The sequence below is a fragment of the Erpetoichthys calabaricus genome, chromosome 18, assembly GCF_900747795.2.
Source record: "Erpetoichthys calabaricus chromosome 18, fErpCal1.3, whole genome shotgun sequence".
NCBI lineage: Eukaryota > Metazoa > Chordata > Cladistia > Polypteriformes > Polypteridae > Erpetoichthys > Erpetoichthys calabaricus.
Window position 1 is genome coordinate 88,734,403 of NC_041411.2, and position 19,886 is coordinate 88,754,288.

Sequence of the window (19,886 nt, forward strand, 5' to 3'; positions counted from 1 at the left end):
GGAGCACTTCCACCACATGTGGGTGTGATTCCAGGTAATACTAGTGAGACACCTGGAGCACTCCCAGGACCTGAATAAAAGGAGCCGCCTCACTTCATTCGAGGAGCCAGAGTCAGGAGGAGGTGGAGGACAAAGCTTGCTGAGAGTGGAGTGGAGGAGCAGAGAAAAGGAGGAGAAGGAAATATAGTGCGTTGTGTGCTAGAACTTGTGCCTCTGCCTGTCTGTGTTGGGTTAGAGCAGCTGTATGTGTCCCAGTGGTCCACACTGGTCATCTGTTGACTCGCTTCACATCTCATTTTTATTTGGCTGCCTTTTACGAAAAAAAAAATCAGTTTAGAGGATGGAGTCTTTAAAAACACAGCAATTAAAATAAAGGGAATAGAAGTCAATCAACAGCAGAAATGAGTCCCCAATGAAGAAAGTGGCAGGCAGGAAAACCAGCAGCCACTGCGACCCTCCAGAATTGGAGTTGGACACCCCTGCTTTAAAACTTCTTGAGTATTTTTCTCATGGACTAATTTTACTCTTACTCAAGTATAGCTGCTGGGTACATTAGACAGCACTGCTACACAGCTGGGCAGTGAAACTGGACTTGCCAAGCAGCATTAAAAGACATCAAGTCGTGTCAGCTCCTCTGAGTTTATTACTCCAAAATGGGTAACTACAGAGACTGAAGACTGCTGCATTCTGCCCAGCATCTCTAAATTTGCTACTGCTCTTAAACCCTTGACATTTCCAGTGACTTGTGCTGCCACAGACAGCTGGTGCTCATCCAGAGCTATCTGAAGAGTGGAGGGTTACCAGGATTATCAGATCACAGTGTTTAGAACCAGTGATCTTGCAATTTGACTTTGAAACCTCTGATAAAAGAGTTGGTAGACATCAAAGTGAAGAGATGTAGTCATGTGCTTTACTGAAGAAATGGATATTTCTGACCCAGTATGTGTCATTTAAGTTAGGTTAGTGTTAGGATTAAGTCATGCGATGATAATGATGATTGCTTTCTTATGCACTGCACGCTACATTAAAAATTACCAGAGGTAACCGAGCTAAACTGTCAGACTTTGGCCAAGGTGGTCTGTTCATATTCGATGCATCTCATTCATCAGCGAGCTGAGTTTTGATGGTCAAGTAGCATCCTACCCACAAAACTTAAGTGGCAATAATTAACCATTCATTTTCAAAACGACTTAATCCAGTTGTGTGTCATGAGGGTCAGCATCAGTGCAAGACAAGAAGCATTGCTAGAAGGGGTGGCCAATTACCAATTTTTTCACAATATTTTTGTATTATAAAGGGAACAGTAGGTATTATGGTGGTACAGGGTTTATGACTGCTGCCTCATGGATCTATCTATCATCTTGAGATTGCACCCCAAACCTGATTGCTGTCTGTGCTGAGCTTTGCACGTTTTCCTCAATTCTTAGTGGGTTTCCCCCTCATCCTTCTGGTTTTGTCCAACATTCCAAAGATGTGATTGTAAAGTTAACTGGAAATTCAAGCTTTGCCCTGTGGGTGCGTGCATGGGTGGTCCCTGTGATGAAATGCCATCCTCTCTGATGGGCTCGAAGCCACAGTGGTCCTGAATTGCACTGAGTGTTTTTGAAAAATTTTATGTTACATTTGGAGGAAATGTACACTTAAGAATAGCCAAAAAACTACATGCAGGAAACACTGGCACATGGATATCAATCTGCGATTTAATCAAAGGCAGGCACCATGGGATGGCCCTGATTAGATACATCCCTAAAATAATAAAAACACAAAAATACCATCCCTAGTTGTCTTCTGCGGCAGCCACCCAACCCCCTGCTGCGATAATAGCCCTGTCTTTCCAGGCGTTTACAATTATCATTCTGTGCAACAAAGCATAATTAAATACAAAGCAAAATATTTCAGTCCAGCGTCCAGTTATCAAAAAACGCTGCACAATATTCCCAACAGAGTGCCCACAATCACACACACAAATAAACAAAAATCTACACCTCATGAAACACTGCAATAAAAAGACAGAAAAAAGGTCTGAAATGTATAGTAAAAAATACACAAGATAACATTTTTAGAATACAATTTTAGAATACAATAATTGAACTTGAGAGTGCTTACTTTGAATAGCAGGACTGTAAGGATCCTTAATGGGGATGGCCGGGTCCAGAACTCTATAAATCACCTAAAGAGAAGAGGAGGCCAAGAATGAAGTTGTTTACAGGTAGGCAGTAAAATGAGGACGCTGAGATGATGTCACACTCCTGCTCCTGTTCCACTCCCTGCCAACCTACAGACGTTCTGAAGCTGAACACGGTTTGATTTTGTCAGCAGGTTCATGCTGGATGTTGATGATGTCACATACAGTGAAAATCAATGCAGAAAATAATAAAAGGACCCCTAAAGCTGTATAAGACATGAAAGTCACTAATTTTCTGCATATAACACTGACAGAAAATTAAAAAGGCACCAGATGAAAACAACATTTTATCAAATCATTTGGTTAAATGACAAAGAAATGAATTCATATTTAGTAGAGAATTCAGAAAGGATTCAGACTCTTTCACTTTATGCGCCTACCTTATGCACTTTCTGCACCTTCTGCTCCTACCCCTTGCCATGTGTGTGTTTTGTCCTCATCTGCCTGGCTCATCTGGTTACGTTATGGATTGTGTCGAGTTCAAGAGGCTCCCAAAACGGGAGTGGGAGTGTGGAGCCAACCTGCACCGTCACACTGCTCACTTTAATGAGTAGTTGATTTTAATTGATTTATATAAATATTTTTATTTATATAAAAATTTTTATAAATATAAAATAAATATATACATTTTTTATTTTCAATTTACACTCAATAAGCAATAATGAAAAAATGAAAGCATGTTTTCAGAAAGGTTTGCAAATGTATTAAAAGTGCAAAACTGAAATCTTGCATTCATGTAAGTATTCAGATCCTTCATTCAGTACTTTGTAGAAACCCCTTTGCCAGCAATCTGAACTTTCAGTCTTCTTGCGTAAGCCTCTACAGGCTTTGCACATCAGGATTTGGGCAGTTTGTCTAATTTTGTTTCCTGACAGAACTTACCAAGTGATATTTGGCATCTGTAAACAGCCACCTTCATGTCTCTGTTCTATGGGGCGTAAGTCTGGACCACTCAAGGGCTCAGGAGAGCACTTTTGCGAGTGACTAAGTCCGCACAGCGGATCATCGGCAGGCAGCCGATCCAGTATCGAGGACATTTACTCCAGCAGGTGCAGAAGTAAAGCCCCCTCCATTATGGAAGACGTCACTCATCCTGCACAGAAGATTGAGCAGCTTATGAGCTGGCACTACCAAGTTGAGGGAGAGCTTCTTCTGGGATGTTATTAGACTAATGAACACAGCATCACTAAATCTGACTGCACACTCTGTGTGACTTAAAGTACACTTTGTACTTTGTCTTCAGCAGTCTCATGTACTAAACTATTGCTGCTACCTTATTTACTTGGTGCTAATTATAGGGCATATTGTAATGGTATTTATTTTAGCCATAGTTATTTTACTAGATTTATTTATTAATGTTATTTCAGTCTATTTACCATTTTTCTGTGATACCTTTAGATAGATAGATAGATAGATAGATAGATAGATAGATAGATAGATAGATAGATAGATAGATAGATAGATAGATAGATAGATAGATAGATAGATAGATAGATAGATAGATAGATAGATAGATAGATACTTTATTAATCCCAATGGGAAATTCACATTCTTCAGCAGCAGCATACTGATACAATAAATAATATTAAATTAAAGAATGATAATAATGCAGGTGAAAAACAGACAATAACTTTGTATAATGTTAAATGTTAACGTTTACCCCCCCCGGATGGAATTAAAGAGTCGCATAGTTTGGGGGAGGAATGATCTTCTCAGTCTGTCAGTGGAGCAGGACAGTGACAGCAGTCTGTCGCTGAAGCTGCTCCTCTGTCTGGAGATGACACTGTTTAGTGGATGCAGTGGATTTTCCATAATTGATAGGAGCCTGCTGAGCGCCCTTCGCTCTGCCACGGATGTTAAACTGTCCAGCTCCATGCCAACAATAGAGCCTGCCTTCCTCACCAGTTTGTCCAGGCGTGAGGTGTCTTTCCTCTTAATGCTGCCTCCCCAGCACACCACTGCGTAGAAGAGGGCGCTTGCCACAACTGTCTGATAGAACATCTGCAGCATCTTATTGCAGATGTTGAAGGACGCCAGCCTTCTAAGGAAGTATAGTCGGCTCTGTCCTTTCTTGCACAGCGCATCAGTATTGGCAGTCCAGTCTAATTTATCATCCAGCTGCACTCCAAGATATTTATAGATCTGCACCATCTGTACACAGTCACCTTTGATGATCACGGGGTCTTTGAGGGGTCTAGACCTCCTAAAATCCACCACCAGCTCCTTGGTTTTGCTGGTGTTCAGTTGTAGGTGGTTTGAGTCGCACCATTTAACAAACTCATTGATTAGGTCCCTATACTCCTCCTCCAGCCCACTCCTGATGCAGCCCACGATAGCAGTGTCATCAGCGAACTTTTGCACATAGCAGGACTCCGAGTTGTATTGGAAGTCCGATGTATATAGGCTGAACAGGACCGGAGAAAGTACAGTCCCTTGTGGCGCTCCTGTGTTGCTGACCACAATGTCAGACGTGCAGTTCCCAAGATGCACATACTGAGGTCTGTCTTTAAGATAGTCCACGATCCATGCCACTAGGTATGAATCTACTCCCATCTCTGTCAGCTTGTCCCTAAGGAGCAGAGGTTGGATTGTGTTGAAGGCACTAGAGACGTCTAGAAACATAATTCTTACAGCACCACTGCCTCTGTCCAAGTGGGAGAGGGATCGATGTAGCATATAGATGATGGCATCCTCTGCTCCCACCTTCTCCTGATATGCAAACTGCAGAGGGTCAAGGGCGTGTTGAACCTGTGGCCTAAGGTGGTGAAGCAGCAGCCTCTCCATGGTCTTCATCACATGTGATGTCAGAGCAACAGGCCGAAAGTCATTCAGCTCACTAGGACGTGATACCTTTGGGACTGGGGTGATACAAGATGTTTTCCAAAGCCTCTGGACTCTCCCCTGTTCCAGACTCAGGTTGAAGATGCGCTGTAGAGGACCCCCCAGCTCCAATGCACAGACCTTCAGCAGTCGTGGCGATACTCCATCTGGACCCACTGCTTTGCTGGCACAAAGTCTCCTCAGCTCTCTGCTCACTTGCGCTGTTGTAATTATGGGTGGGGATGTCTCTCCTATGCTGGTATCAGCAGAAGGATGTGTGGAGGGTGCAGTACTCCGAGGTGAGAGTGAGAGTTTATAACAAATTTATGGGATAAGGGGCTTTTTGTTATGAAGTTGTTTTGTTTTTTCATTGAGTTATCCTGGGCACTGTTTAACTGGGACAAGAGTACTGAATTTTGTTTCTGCACATGGATGTTGAAATGGCAATAAAAGATCATTGATCCTTGACAGTCAGAGACTTGTCCCAAAGCAACTTTAACTTTGTCTTGGCTGTTTGGTTCAGATCTTTGTTGCGCTGAAAGGTGAACCATCACCCCAGGTTTTCTTCAGGGACTTCTCTGTATTTGGTGGCATTCATCCTTTCATCCCAATTTTGACCAGTCTCCCTGTCCCTGGACCACTCAAGGATAGTCAGAGACTTGTCCCAAAGCCACCCCAGTGTTGTATTGGCTGTATGCTTAAGGTAATCCAATATGCTTAAATGGGTCCAGGTGGGTCCGAGCCCCACCAAAACTGAAGCCTTGCCCTCCCAGTTTAGTATGAATATTTTGGGCTGTTATTGTCATGGAAATCTTAAAAGCTTATCCGCATATAATAAAGAAAAAAAGATGTTACAAACACCCAGTTGGTTTTATTGTCTTATGCCAATCCCACACTACAGTTGTTCATGGACAGTTTGGCACTTGTTCATTTTGAGGTACAGTAACTTAAATGCCTGCATAACAATTCAGTAAGCAAACTCAGTTTCAACAATCAATCACTGATGAGTACAAAGCAGTGGAAAAAATCCCACCAGATTTATCTGTGATAAACAACTTAAGATTGTAAATTTACAAACAATTAGAATATTTAGAAAAGAATGCTGAAGTGAGGTTGGTTTGAATACAGCAGCTACAGGCTTTCATTCTAACCATTTCCTTCATTAGTGACCAGTTTCTGCTGCTAATTAACTTTTTTCACCTTATTTGTAACTGACTTGCTCTTTAAGACTCAGACCCCTTAATTGTTTCTTTTTTCCTTAATCAGCACTCAAACAATAATATGACACAAAACAAGCCAACACATGACCAGCTAACCAGTGTCCATCATACAATATCTGAAAATAAAGAAAGCTGAAGGTCTCAGTAATGTTGATCTGCTCAGGTCCATAAAACTTTTCAATGTTTCTCTTAGAAAAAAGAAAATCAATTGTGTTGGCAACATCTGCTGTGGTAGAATGAGAACACCAGTAAGCCATGGAGGTAAATAATAAGTTTAATTAACAACAAGAATCATCTTCTAATTAAGAAACTGGTTGGAGAGAAATAGGATGGAGTTAGCTGGTCATCTGTTGGCTCGCTTCACATCTCATTTTTATTTGGCTGCCATTTAAGGAAAAAAAAATCAATTCAGACGATGGAGTCTTTAAAAAAGGAATTAAAATGAGGGGAATAGAATTAGAATTTAGTCCCTGACAAAGAAAGTGGCAGGAAGGAAAACCAGCAGCCACTGTGGCCATCTAGGATTGGACTTGGACAACCCAGCTTTAAAACTTCTACTTGAGTACTTTTCTAATGGACAGATTTTACTTTTAGTTTAGTCACTGTATTCAAGTATAGCTGCTGGGTACATTAGACAACACTGCTACACAGCTGGGCAGTGAAACTGGACTTGCCAAGCAGCATTAAAAGACAGCGTCAGCTCATCTGAGTTTATTACTCTAAAATGGGGATAAAACTGATAAACCACAGCATGAACTTATGGGAAAGAGTAGTGGAAGCTCTGTTAAGAGGGGAAGTGATGATTAGTGAGCAGTAGTATGGTTTCATACCGCGAAAGAACACGACAGATGTGATGCTTGTTCTGAGAGTGTTGGTGGAGAAGTATAGAGAAGGCCAGAAGGAGTTGCATTGTGTCTTTGTGGACCTGGAGAAAGCATATGGATAGGGTTCCTCGAGAAGAGTTGTGGTATTGTATGAGGAAGTCGGGAGTGGCAGAGAAGTACGAAAGAGTTGTACAGGATATGTACGATGGAAGTATGACAGTGGTGAGGTCTGTGGTAGGAGTGACAGATACACTCAATGTGGAGGTGGAATTACATCAGGGATCAGCTCTGAGCCCTTTTTATTTGCAATGGTGATGGACAGGTTGACAGACGAGATTAGACAGGAGTCTCTGTTGACTGTGATGTTTGCTGATGACATTGTGGTCTGTAGCGAGAGTAAGAAGCAGGTTGAGGAGACCCTGGAGAGGTGGAGATATGCTCTAGAGAGGAGAGGAATGTAGGTTAGTAGGAATAAGACAGAATACATGTGTATAAATGAGGGGGAGGTCAGTGGAATGGGGAGGATGCAGGGAGTAGAGTTGGTGAAGGTGGATGAGTTTAAATACTTGGGATCAACAGTACAGAGTAACAGAGAGTGTGGAAGAGAGATGAAAAAGAGCGTGCAGGCAGGGTGGAGAAGAGTGTCAGGAGTGATTTGTGACAGATGGGTATCAGCAAGAGTGAAAGGGAAGGTCTACAGGACGGTACTGAGACCAGCTATGTTTTTCTGGGTTAGAGATGGTGGCACTGACCAGAAAGCAGGAGACAGAGCTGGAGGTGGCAGAATTAAACATGCTAAGACAGGATTTGAAATGAGGACATTAGAGGGTCGGCTCAGGTTGGACAGTTTGGAGACAAAGTCAGAGAGGCGAGATTGTGTTGGTTTTGACTTGTGCAGAGGAGAGATGCTGAGTATATTGGGAGAAGGATGTTAAGAGTAGAGCTGCCAGGCAAGAGGAAAAGAGGAAGGCCTAAGAGGTTTATGGATGTGGTGAGAGAGGACACGTAGGTGATGGGTGTAACAGAGCAAGATGACGAGGACACGAAGATATGGAAAACGATGATCTGCTGTGGCAACACCTAAAGGGAGCAGTAGAAAGAAGAAGAAGAAGATGGTTAACTGCTGAGACTGAAGACTGCTGTGTTCTGCTCAGCATCTCTAACTTTGCTACTTCTCTTGAACCCTTGACATTTCCAGTAACTAGTGCTGCCACAGACAGATTTTTCTCCAAACTGGTGCTCATTCAGAGCTATTTGAAGAGTGACGAGGTTACCAGGGTTATCAGATCACAGCTTTTAGAATCAGGGATCTTACAATTTGACTTTGAAACCTCTGATAAAAGAATCTGTAGATATTAAAACAAAGAGATGTAGTCATGTGCTTTACAGAAGAAATGGATATTTCTGACCCACTATGTGCCAAATGATTAGAAAATTCAGAAAAGAATGCTGAAGTGACGTTGGTTTGAATATAGCACAGCAGCAAAAGCAGATGCTACTCCATAATATGCACTGCTGAGCATACTATGCGTCTTAACTTGAACGATGAGCCTCATTTGATCATAACATATATAATGCCGTTTGAAGGTCTTAGACCACCTAAGAAAATTACTTAAAAAGCTAGTTTCCTGTGCAGTGTTTATTTGCTCAAGAGAATAGTATATATATAAAAAAATAACTCGAATTGTTCATGTTTTCCAAAAAGTGGGTGCATATAATGAGTCGAAAGAAAACCCAGACACAAGAAGGATGTGTGAAATCCACATGGCACTGGATTTAAACATAAGATGATAGATCTATAAGGAAGCAGTGTTAAACCACTGTACCACCATGCCAGATATGATAAGGTACTAGTAATTGCTCATTTCTTGTATTTGTTTTGATTTGATATACTTTATTAATCTCTGAGGAGAAATGATCTTTTCGCAACTCCTTTGGAGGTCACAGTACAGGGTCAAACATTGTAGAGCACCCTGGAACAATTCTAAGGTTAAGGGCCTTGCTTGTTTGAATTTATACCATTTTGATCATAAACAATTATGGCATATGTTATTATTTATATTATATTAAAAAAAACATTGGTACACTTACTATATCAGAAGTGGTGTATTCTGTCTATTGTGTTTGGTTTCAGAGCTGAACAAAACAAGATGGGATGTACTTTGCACAGTCGGTGTAGTTCCATCACACGGCCACCAGGGGGCTCTCTAGGGCCGTATCCAGTAGACGGATGACCTGTGTTTTGATTCATTATTCTACTATTGTGCTGTGCCGAGCATTATGTCTGCCAACAGCAGTCAACCATTTTTTAATGCCGTGGTGCATTCTACTTGTAAGCAAACTAACTTTATGCACCTTTTGAATAGAAATTTGCAACGCAAATCCTTCTGCTGTGAAACATTCTGATCTGTCATTGTTTACACATCTTAAACAACTATTATCTTACACTGATAATTTCTGTATTATCTATATCTATTATTTATTTATTTATTAATTCTATTACATATTTATTGACAATATTTATGTATCTAGATTGCAAATACCATACATTGCATCAATGTTCATATTGCTTACTACACGTCAACATTGCTGCTACTTCTTTGTCTTGTCTTTGCACAATGTCTTGTCTTGTTTGTGTTTTAATTTGAAATTTTAATTTTAATTCTATTTTTAATTTATTTTTTGCACTTCATGTTGTTACACTGTGGACCCTGAGCTTCGCAATTTCGTCTATCTGTATACTTGTATATGGTTGAGATGACACAATATTTTGTCATTTTTAACTCAGTTGGAATCCCAATTAATTTTACCGAATCAGCCCGCAATCTAGGAGTTATCTTTGACTCTAGCATGTCATTTAAAGCGCATATTACAAAGTTGTCCAAAACATGTTTCTTCCATCTTAAAAATGTTAGGAGATTAAGGCGCTTTCTAAATAAACAGGATTCTGAGAAATTAATTCATGCATTTATTTCTAGTAGGATTAACTACTGCAATGCAGTGTTCACTGGATGTTCAAACTGTTCTTTACACAGCCTCCAGTTAATACAAAATGCGGCTGCAAGAATTATTACAAGAACAAGAAAATACGAACACATAACTCCAGTTCTTAAATCCTTACACTGGCTCCCGGTTAAGTTTAGGGAAGATTTCAAAATCCTCCTTTTAACATATAAAGCATTAAATGGCCGAGGTCCGGCTTACTTGTCTGAACTTATCATGACTTACAAACCAGAGCGCACATTAAGATCTCAAGATGCCGGTCTGCTTATGGTTCCAAGGATTAATAAAATAACAATGGGAGGTCGAGCTTTTAGTTACAGGGCCCCTAAACTGTGGAATGGTCTGCCTGCTACTATAAGAGATGCTCCTTCAGTCTCAGCTTTTAAATCCCGGCTGAAGACTCACTACTTCAGTTTAGCATATCCTGACTAGAGCTGCTGATTAACTGTACAGACTGCATCTCTGTTGTTAGTCATTAGCACTTAAACATAAGTAACATGATCGTTATAACTGGATACTAACCTTCACCTATTCTGTTTCTCTTCTCGGTACTCAAATGTGGCACTTGGTGCCACGGCCCACCTGACAAGTTGTTTTGCCTGCCTAAGGTAAAGTCATCCCTGATGGAGGATTGCAGGAATCGTGAGAAAGAGGGGTCCTTTCATCGGATTGGCTGGCCCAACACTGTTTCAGCCATGGAATGGCCAAATGGGGGAGGCAGCTTGATGGATGAGGTCTCCAGGAGTCTAAAATTATCTAAATCCTATTATGTGATATCATCTACTGCTCCATACTTCTAAAAAAATTTTTATTGAGGATTTGTTCTGTTCTGTGTATTGTATTGTATTGACCCCCTTCTCTTTGACACCCACTGCACACCCAACCTACCTGGAAAGGGGTCTCTCTTTGAACTACCTTTCCCAAGGTTTCTTCCATTTTTTCCCTACTAGGTTTTTTTTTGGGGAGTTTTTTCTTGTCTTCTTAGAGAGTCAAGGCTGGGGGGCTGTGAAGAGGCAGGGCTTGTTAAAGCCCATTGTGGCACTTCTTGTGTGAGTTTGGGCTATACAAAAATAAACTGTATTGTATTGTAAACTGTATGACAATAAAGTTCGCTTTGACTTTTGACTTTGATGTGAGTGAAGTGTTTGAGGCATTCCTTTGAAGCACTGTCTATAGGGTGCAGAGAAAATTAAATTTCTTCAAGTAGTGATCTACCACAAAATAACTCATTGCAATCAAAAATGTGAATTGAAATGAGTTGATAACTTTTGGTATCAGGAATTTGCTAATTGTTACAAGCTGCCCAACCTGTTCTCTGAAGAATTCATTGGCACAATAATGTGATGGTCAGGACGAGCTGGAAATCTTTCGTTTAGTGGCCAGCAAGAGAATAGTCAGGAATGTTAAACAGAATTAGTACAGAAGATTTCTTATTAATCTTTCTTCACGTGACTATTTTCGGAATCAAAGCCATGAAGCAAAACATGACTCAAAAATGGAGATCCTTTCCCCTAACTCAATGGTTTTCAAGATCAGTCCTGGGGAGATGAAGGTTTTTATTCCAATCAATTTCACAATCTTACCTTTAACTGATCTCGTTGTTGAGTTATTTGGCCTACAAGTATTTCTAGGAAATACATAAATATCTGAATGCTTTGGCATGGCTTGCATCTTTACTGCCGTTTTCTTTTTAATTTGCTCTTTTCTGTAGAGTATGCTTTCTTTATTGTACCCAAATACTGATGATTAGCAATGAGCACACAGGTGCAAACAGCAATGAATGCCAGAGGGGAGGAATAACTTCACTGGCATTAAAAATTGCTTCTTGCAAGTGAATATGGCCCTGAACTACTGTAATTGCTCAGCTTTTGCATTCAGTGTCGTCAACAACTGGATAAAATTAAAGTAGCAAACTGTATAGAAAAGAAAGAATTAAAAAAAAAGAAGATTGCAAAAAAAACTTGAGAGTGTTTTAAGCGTTGGCAAAAACACAAATATTTCAGAACTTCTTAAATTAAGCTAATAAAATAGAACAGCTGACTTAACAATGAGATCAATTAAAAGCAAGAATGCCGCGGTGATTACGAAACTGGCTGGAATAAAAGCGCTCAGTCATGAGAACTGAACTTGGAAACCACTGATTCATATTTAGCTGGAGTCTGAGGGCTCGTCTTTCAGAAAGGCTTTCCTTTTGAATATTCAAGATTTGCTGGGTGCACAGACTTTGTTTAAAGTGCAACTGCATCAACGTTATGCGCTACATAAAAGTGTGCCACAGCAGGCACGTCGGGTCCATATCGACAAAATGGTGTCATCCGCTGAAAAACAATCAGAATGATACCAAAAAAAAACATGAATAAAAATGAATAACATATCTAAATGGAAATATCAAAAATGAAATATTAATGTGTGCCTAAAAATATCACCATGATAACAAGGAAAAAATAAAAACAAAAGGGAAATAAAGATTAATAACACGTTGAAAAAGAAACAAATGCTTAAAATGAAACAAACAACTTGCTCTTGAAAGAGACAAAGTCATGAGAAGTTGGGTATGAGGGGCGTTCAATAATTTATCTACCTCAGTAGGAAAGAAAAGAGCTTTCAAAAATATTATTTTTATTTTTCAGTATAGTTCCCCATATAGCTCCATACACTTCATCCACTTTTCCTGCAATGACTTTAACCCCTTCTTCTGTTTGACCTTCAAACCAGGCCGTCACAGCTGCCTTGACATCTTCATCACTTGAAAACCGCTGTCCACGGAGAGATTTCTTCAAAACTCTGAACAGGAAATAATCTGAGGGAGCCAGGTCAGGACTGTAGGGTGGATGGTTCAGCTGTTGGAACCCACATTCTCGGATGGCAGCCTGTGATTGACGTGAAATGTGAACCGGCGCATTGTTGTGATGAAGCTTACTTGATTTGCATGAGGACACTCCTGACGTCCTGTTACACTCACACTGAGCTACAACTGTGCATGAGTATCCTTGAGACATATCACAACATTCCCAGACTTGTTTCAACATGCTTGCTACTTTCTTTCATACTCCAGTAGATAAGTTATTGAACATCTCTCATAGAGCTGATGATGGCTCTCCTCAGGGCTCCTTAAAATGCAAGCCAGGAAGTGTCTCTGTAGACTTCCCACTCCATACAGAGGAACTATCTGTCATGTTCTGGTTTGAGTTTGGGTCCTCAAAGGCCACCAGTGTCTATGTCTGTTTCTTGGGGAGTGGCCTCTGAAGCCTGGACCCATGTGTAATTGACGTGATGGGATAAGGGATGGCTACGAGTGCAAATCCTTATCCAATCTTCAGATACCTAATCTCCAAAATATTCAAAGTTTACCTTTGTTCCCTTTTCCCGCACGTACTGTCGGTTTGGAACATCTTGTTTTCTCGACCACGATTATTATCTCTCACATTTGGTTTTGGTTTCATTTCAATTTATATTTGTTTGGTTGTGATTTTTATATGCATCTCCCAGTTTTTGCCACTGTCTTTTTCTCTGGTTAAAAGAAGCAGAGCCACTCCTTCCTATACACAGATTCATGATTAGAGAACCAACAAGTTGGGGGTTCGCAGACCTCCACGATTCACAAGCTCCTAAGGACAGCCAATTGGATTGCACATTTTTGTCATTTGGTTTAATTGACTAGAGTTAGATCACTCCTCCCACAATCCTAAACCTGGGGAATTACATAGCATCACTGAAGTATAATATGAAGCGACAACCTCCTTAACGGAGAGGAGCTCTGGAGGTCCACAGCTTGACTCTGTTGGGGTTATTGCTTTTTTATGAATCATCAAATTAACTTTGTTGACAGTTACCTGTTGTGATAATTTCCTGTTAACTAGAAGAGAGACGGCTTCCACTTAAGGCCCCAATTTGGCTAGGGGCAGCACTGGTAAGAAATGTGCGGTATAAGGGAGATACAAAGACTAGGAAGAGAGAAGAACCCCAGTTCTAAATTTCTTTCCAAAGAGACTATCCAGCTATCTTTCAAGAAGTACCAAAGCAAGTAGCTATGCTGCAAAATTTGAGATTGTGAGCCCTTTACACTCCGGTTTTTTTACAAAACAGAAAAGTAAATCCCAATTAGGAATTGGAATGACTCCAGTTTGCTGGGAAACCCGTGTGAAGGCTCAGCTAATCATACTTTCTAAAGAGCAGGCAGTGTGGTGCAGTGCAGTGCAGTGCTTAAGGCTTTGGACTTCAAACCATGAGGTTGTGCGTTCAGAACCCACCACTGACACTGTGTTACTTCATTCACCTCTGCTCCAAATGGAAAAACAAAAGAAATGTAACCAACTGTATCTCAGATGTTGTAAGTCACTTTGGATAAAAGTGTCAGTCAAGTAAATACCGTATACACTCACGTTTAAGTTCTCCCATGGATAGGTCAGGACTTGATTTTACCGTATAATTTCTGGTATTTTATAATGTCGGTCATATAAGTTGAATGCGGAAAACTCACGCTATTGGTCCAAGAGATTCTGATATGCTAATGCCCACCTGAGAGAGTAACCACGGTGCACACGGCCTTTTTTTATGTATTGTGCCTGCGTGACCACGCGGTAATACCCAAACTATTCCGAAGTGACGTTTGCACTGCTTATGTGTTTTTTGGATCTCACACCCTCATACACCTTCATTGTGGTTCTATTCAATAAGGGTGCGCACAAAAAGGCGAGCTTCAAAACGGCGACCTCAATTGGGCGCAGCGAATAAAGGCAAACGTCACAAAATTATTACAGAAAATTTATTAGATAAAGGCAATGATTGAACGTATAAAAAGGCGAAAGCAAGAATATTCGCTCAATTGAGGTCGCCCTTTTGAAGCTCGCTTTTATTTACGCGCGCCTTTAATTCACAGCACCCAATTGAGGTCGCCCTTTTGAAGGTCGCCTTTTTATGCGCCCCCTTATTGAAGGATACCCTTTATCGTAAGAGCATCCCTTATCTACGATGGAGCGATCGATCAGAAGAAAATATGAAGCTGGTTTTAAATTAAAAGTCGTTGAAGTAGCGAAAGAAATTGGTAACTGCGCTGCTGCAACAAAATTCGATGTGTCTGAGAAACTGGTGCGAGATTGGAGTAGGCAAGAAGATGTGTCATATTTTTGAACGGGCATATACGTCAGGTCTGATTTTATGATCGATTTTTTGGATTTCAAGACCCGAATTATACGTGAGTATATACGGTAAATGCAAAGTGCTGTGAAGCCCTTAAATCTTGGTGTCTGATTTTGCTGGGCACTCAAGTCACAAGAATATAAGAACTGATTTGAAACTGTTGTAAATACTTTCATGGTCAGATTTTGTGTTCTGTAAATAAGCACTCCCAAGAGGTGCCCACTGATGCCAACAGACACCCACAGCGTGAAGTTGTCACTGAAGTGATTGCCAAATGTTCTCATCCATGTTACATTAAAACTAAGAGCAATTGTCTTCTGCACTGATTTCTGGGGTGCAGGTGTTGGCATGCAGGCCACGCTATTTGGAACATACAGATACCAGGATGGAAAGCAGCAGTTAGCACTAATTTTCATCCGCACTTCAGCAAAAACTTGTTAATGCAAACATAATTGCAATCATGTTACCTTGTAAATAATGTGACACTGATGAGTTCACCATCTGGCCACTTTGTCCACTCAATGTTTATCTTCACCTCTAATGCAGTGCCTGCCCTTTTGCACATGACGTAGTAGCAAAACTTCAAAACAAACAAGTCTGATAAATACAGTATGAGAAGCCATAGATCACCCAGAAAATAAAGGGTACGAGAGCTAAAAACAGATGAGGGGGTGGCTTGCAGAGCTATCTTCTTTATACCTTAACATTACAGACTAAACTGCTGTGTGCAAGATGGTTGGAGTCCTACTCTTGTGGCCAAAGAACACCAGTGTACAGGTACCTGGGAGGGCGGCATTCCCATCCAGTCAAGTCTCTCACTCACCTCACCCTCAGTAGACGGCTCAATGTCTGAGTAGCGTGACTCACAGAAGACATCATTGACTTTGCGGAGGGGACCCTGTGAAATTCCAGGGAAGACTGATGGGCAGTCGTATGCAAAATAGCGATAGACCTGCCAGGTACGCCCAAAATCTGCAGAACGCTCAATCAGCATGGCAGCTGGTCGGAAGGTCTGTTGATAGAAATAATTCAAGTCAAATTAATTTGTTTTGTATTGAGCACCAGATAAACTCAGAAGTTTAAAACTCCAATCAGTAAGAGATGAAATCCATAATAACACCACATTTCTGCTCTCCAGGACAAAGTCATAACTGATGATATCTTACAAGCAATCTCAGTAAGGAAACACCATACATTATAAAGGAAATGTTGTAAATGTGATCTTCAAACTTCAAAACCTACAAAACGTCCAGGGTATAATTAGCAGAAATATATGCTCAGACAAAATATAACATTTATAAATATAACTTTACATCTGGTCACTGGTGATCTGAAGATGTAAACAAATCTAACACCCCTGAGGTGAAAAGAATTTATGGAAGGGGCAACAGGACAATGTAAACCCAAGACGTCCATTAAACTGACAGAGTCAGATTTGTTAAGAAAATCTTTTACTGAACTGAGGTCAAATTAACATGTCGAATTTTGGTCAAACATTTTTGGATCCATGAATCTTAAAACTACTTTTCAATTTTATTTGTATATTGTAAGACTCAAATGAATTGAGCCCACTACAAAGAAGACACTATTGTGGTGAGAAGCACAGTTAGTTAAGATCTAGACAGGAACATAATCAACAAGGTGGTTAAGTTTGCAAATGATGCCAAACTAGAAGGACGGGTAGATAATGTAGAATCAGCTAATTGTTACAGAGAGACTTGACCAGCATACAGGCTTGAGCAAATGTGTGATAGATTAAATTTAATGTAAGTAAATGTAAAATATTACATGTAATAAGTAAAAATGTTAAATTTGAATACACAACGGGAGGGTATGAAACTTGAAAGTACATGTTATTAAAACGATCACTACAGTATATTGCCAAAAGTATTGGGACACCTGCCTTTACACACACATGAACTATAATGACATCCCATTCTTAATATAGAGTTTAATATGGAGTTGGCCCACCCTTTGCAGCTATAACAGCTTCAACTCTTTTGGGAAGGCTTTCCACAAAATGTAGGAGTGTTTTATTGGAATTTGTGACCATTCTTCCAGGAGAGCATTTGTGAGGTCAGGCACTGATGTTGGATGAGAAGGCCTGGCTCGCTCGCAGTCTCCGCTCTAATTCTTCCCAAAGGTGGTCTGTCGGGTTGAGGTCAGGGCTCTGTGCAGGCCAGTCAAGTTCCTCCACACCAAAGTTGCTCATCCATTTCTTTATAGACCTTGCTTTGTGTACTGCTGCGCAGTCATGTTGCCATCCCCAAACTGTAACCACAAAGTTGGCAGCATGAAATTGTTCAAAATGGTTTCATATGCTGAAGCATTAAGAGTTCCTTTCACTGGAACTAAGGGGCCAAGTCTACCCCTGAAAAACAACCCCACACTATAATCCTCCCTCCACCTAACTTTACACTTGGAACAATGCAGTCAGGCAAGTACCGTTCTTCTGGCAGACTCGTCCATTGGATTGCGTGATTCATCACTCCAGAGGACACGTCTGCACTGCTCTGGAGTCCAGTGGCGGACGGTGGGCTTTACACCACTGCATCCGACGCTTTGCATTGCACTTGGTGATGTAAGGCTCGGGTGCAGCTGCTCGGCCATGGAGACCCATTCCATTAAGCTCTCTACACTGCACTGTTCTTGATCTTTTGGAGGTCTGTAGTTATTAACTCTGCAGAAAACTGGCGACTTCTGCCCACTGTGCACCTCAGCATGTGCTGTCCCCACTCTGTGATTTGACATGGCCTACCACTTCGTGGCTGTGTTGCTATTGTTCCCAATTGCTTCTCCTTTGCTATAATACCACTAACAGTTGATCGTGGAATATTTAGTAGCTAGGAAATTTCATGAATGGACTTATTGCACAGGTGGCATCCCATCACAGTACCAGGCGTGAATTCACTGAGCTCCTGAGAGCGACCCGTTCTTTCACAAAGGTTTGTAGTGGCCATCTGCATGTCTAGGTGCTTGATTTTATACACCTGTGGCCATGGAAGTGATTGGAATACTGGAATTTAATGATTTGGAGGGGTGTCCCAATACTTTTGGCAATATAGTGTACATCTTATGAAAATGACCTTGGAGTCATAGTGGACTCATCACTATCAACATCCAGTCAGTGTACAGAAGGTGAACAGAATGTTAGGTTATATTTCACGAGTTGTGGAGTACAAGTCCAGGGAGGTGATGCTTAAGTTATATAGCGTGCAGTGAGGCCTCACCTGGAGTTCGGCATTCAGTTTTGTTCTCCACATTAGAAAAGAGACAGAGCAGCACTAGAAAGAGTCCAGAGAAGAGTGACTAGACTGACTCTGAGACCAAGAGATGTGAGCTTTGAGGAGAGACTGGAAGAGTTGAACCTTCTCAGTTTAAGCAAACAAACATTAAGAGGTGACATGATTGAAGGGTTTGAAATTATAAAATGAATTAGAACAGTGGATCCCAGCTGTTACTTTAAAATAAGTTCTTCAACAAGAACACGGTGACACAGCTGGAAACTTGTTGGAGGCAGCTTTCACACAAGCATATTCAAGTTTCTCACATGGCAATAAGTACCAAGTAGTGTGATGGAGAGTAGGACTTTGGGGACTTTCAAATCTCGATCTGATGTTATTTTGGACAATCTATGTGAACAGGATGAACAAGTTTGTTGGGCTGAATGGCCTGTTCTCGTCGCAATTGTCAGTTCTCTTTTGGCTTAAATGGCTAAGATGGTTGATTCCTGCATTCTATGAAGGATGCAGATCTGAGTGAAGACAACCAGAATATTCAAAAAAATATCTGGTAAAAATGCAACTTCCATTACATTCTAATTCCACTACATCCATTAAACAGTGTCATCTCCAGACAGAGGAGCAGTTTCAGTGACAGACTGCTGTCACTGTCCTGCTCCACTGACAGACTGAGAAGATCATTCCTCCCCCAAACTATGCAACTCTTTAATTCCACCAGAGGGGGTAAACGTTGAACATTATTCAAGTTATTGTCTGTTTTTTTATCTGCATTTTTTATTACTCTTTAATTTAATATTTTTGCTGCTGGAATATGTGAATTTCCCCCTGGGATTAATAAAGTAAGTAAGTAAGTAAGTAAGTATCTATCTATCTATCTATCTATCTATCTATCTATCTATCTATCTATCTATCTATCTATCTATCTATCTATCTATCTATCTATCTATCTATCTATCTATCTATCTATCTATCTATCTATCTATCTATCTATCTATCTATCTATCTATCTATCTATCTATCTATCTATCTATCTATCTATCTAATTCACTCTCCAGCAAAGGTTACCTTGAACGTCATGATGAGGTGTGTAAAGTGGAATTCTGCTTCCAGGTCCAGTTGGATGCTAACTTCAGACTTCCCTGTTTTGAAAAAAAAAAAAACATTAAAAATGACAAAAGCAATGTTCCCATGTTCATCAAGATGATGCTCTCTTTAAAATAATGCCATGGAAGCTTCTTGTAGGGAAGCGACCTAAGAAGCAGCCAGTCTCCATTGCCTCAAAAAACCATCCATCTAGTTTTCTGTTTAAATCAATTTCAGAGTTTTGCAGCATTGGCCACAAGGTAGGAACCAACCTGAAATGGAGTGCCAGTCCATCACAGAGCACACTTACTGTTCACTCACTCATACTGTAGTGTAGTTTTCAGTCCACCCAACAAATGTCCAACCTCTC

The 19,886-nt window shown here is 40.6% G+C and overlaps 1 protein-coding gene across 3 annotated transcripts in view; it reads right to left on the reverse strand.

Annotated features, from left to right (window-relative positions):
* lamb2 (laminin, beta 2 (laminin S)) overlaps positions 1-19,886 on the reverse strand; it is a 200,720-nt gene that overhangs the window by 83,235 nt on the left and 97,599 nt on the right. For all 3 annotated transcript variants that reach the window (XM_051921147.1, XM_051921148.1, XM_051921149.1), the window contains 3 exons: positions 19,499-19,572; positions 16,015-16,203; positions 2,107-2,170 (listed from right to left, as the gene is read on the reverse strand). In XM_051921147.1, the coding sequence (XP_051777107.1) occupies positions 2,107-2,170; positions 16,015-16,203; positions 19,499-19,572 (327 nt within the window). The remainder of the gene's footprint in view (positions 1-2,106; positions 2,171-16,014; positions 16,204-19,498; positions 19,573-19,886) is intronic.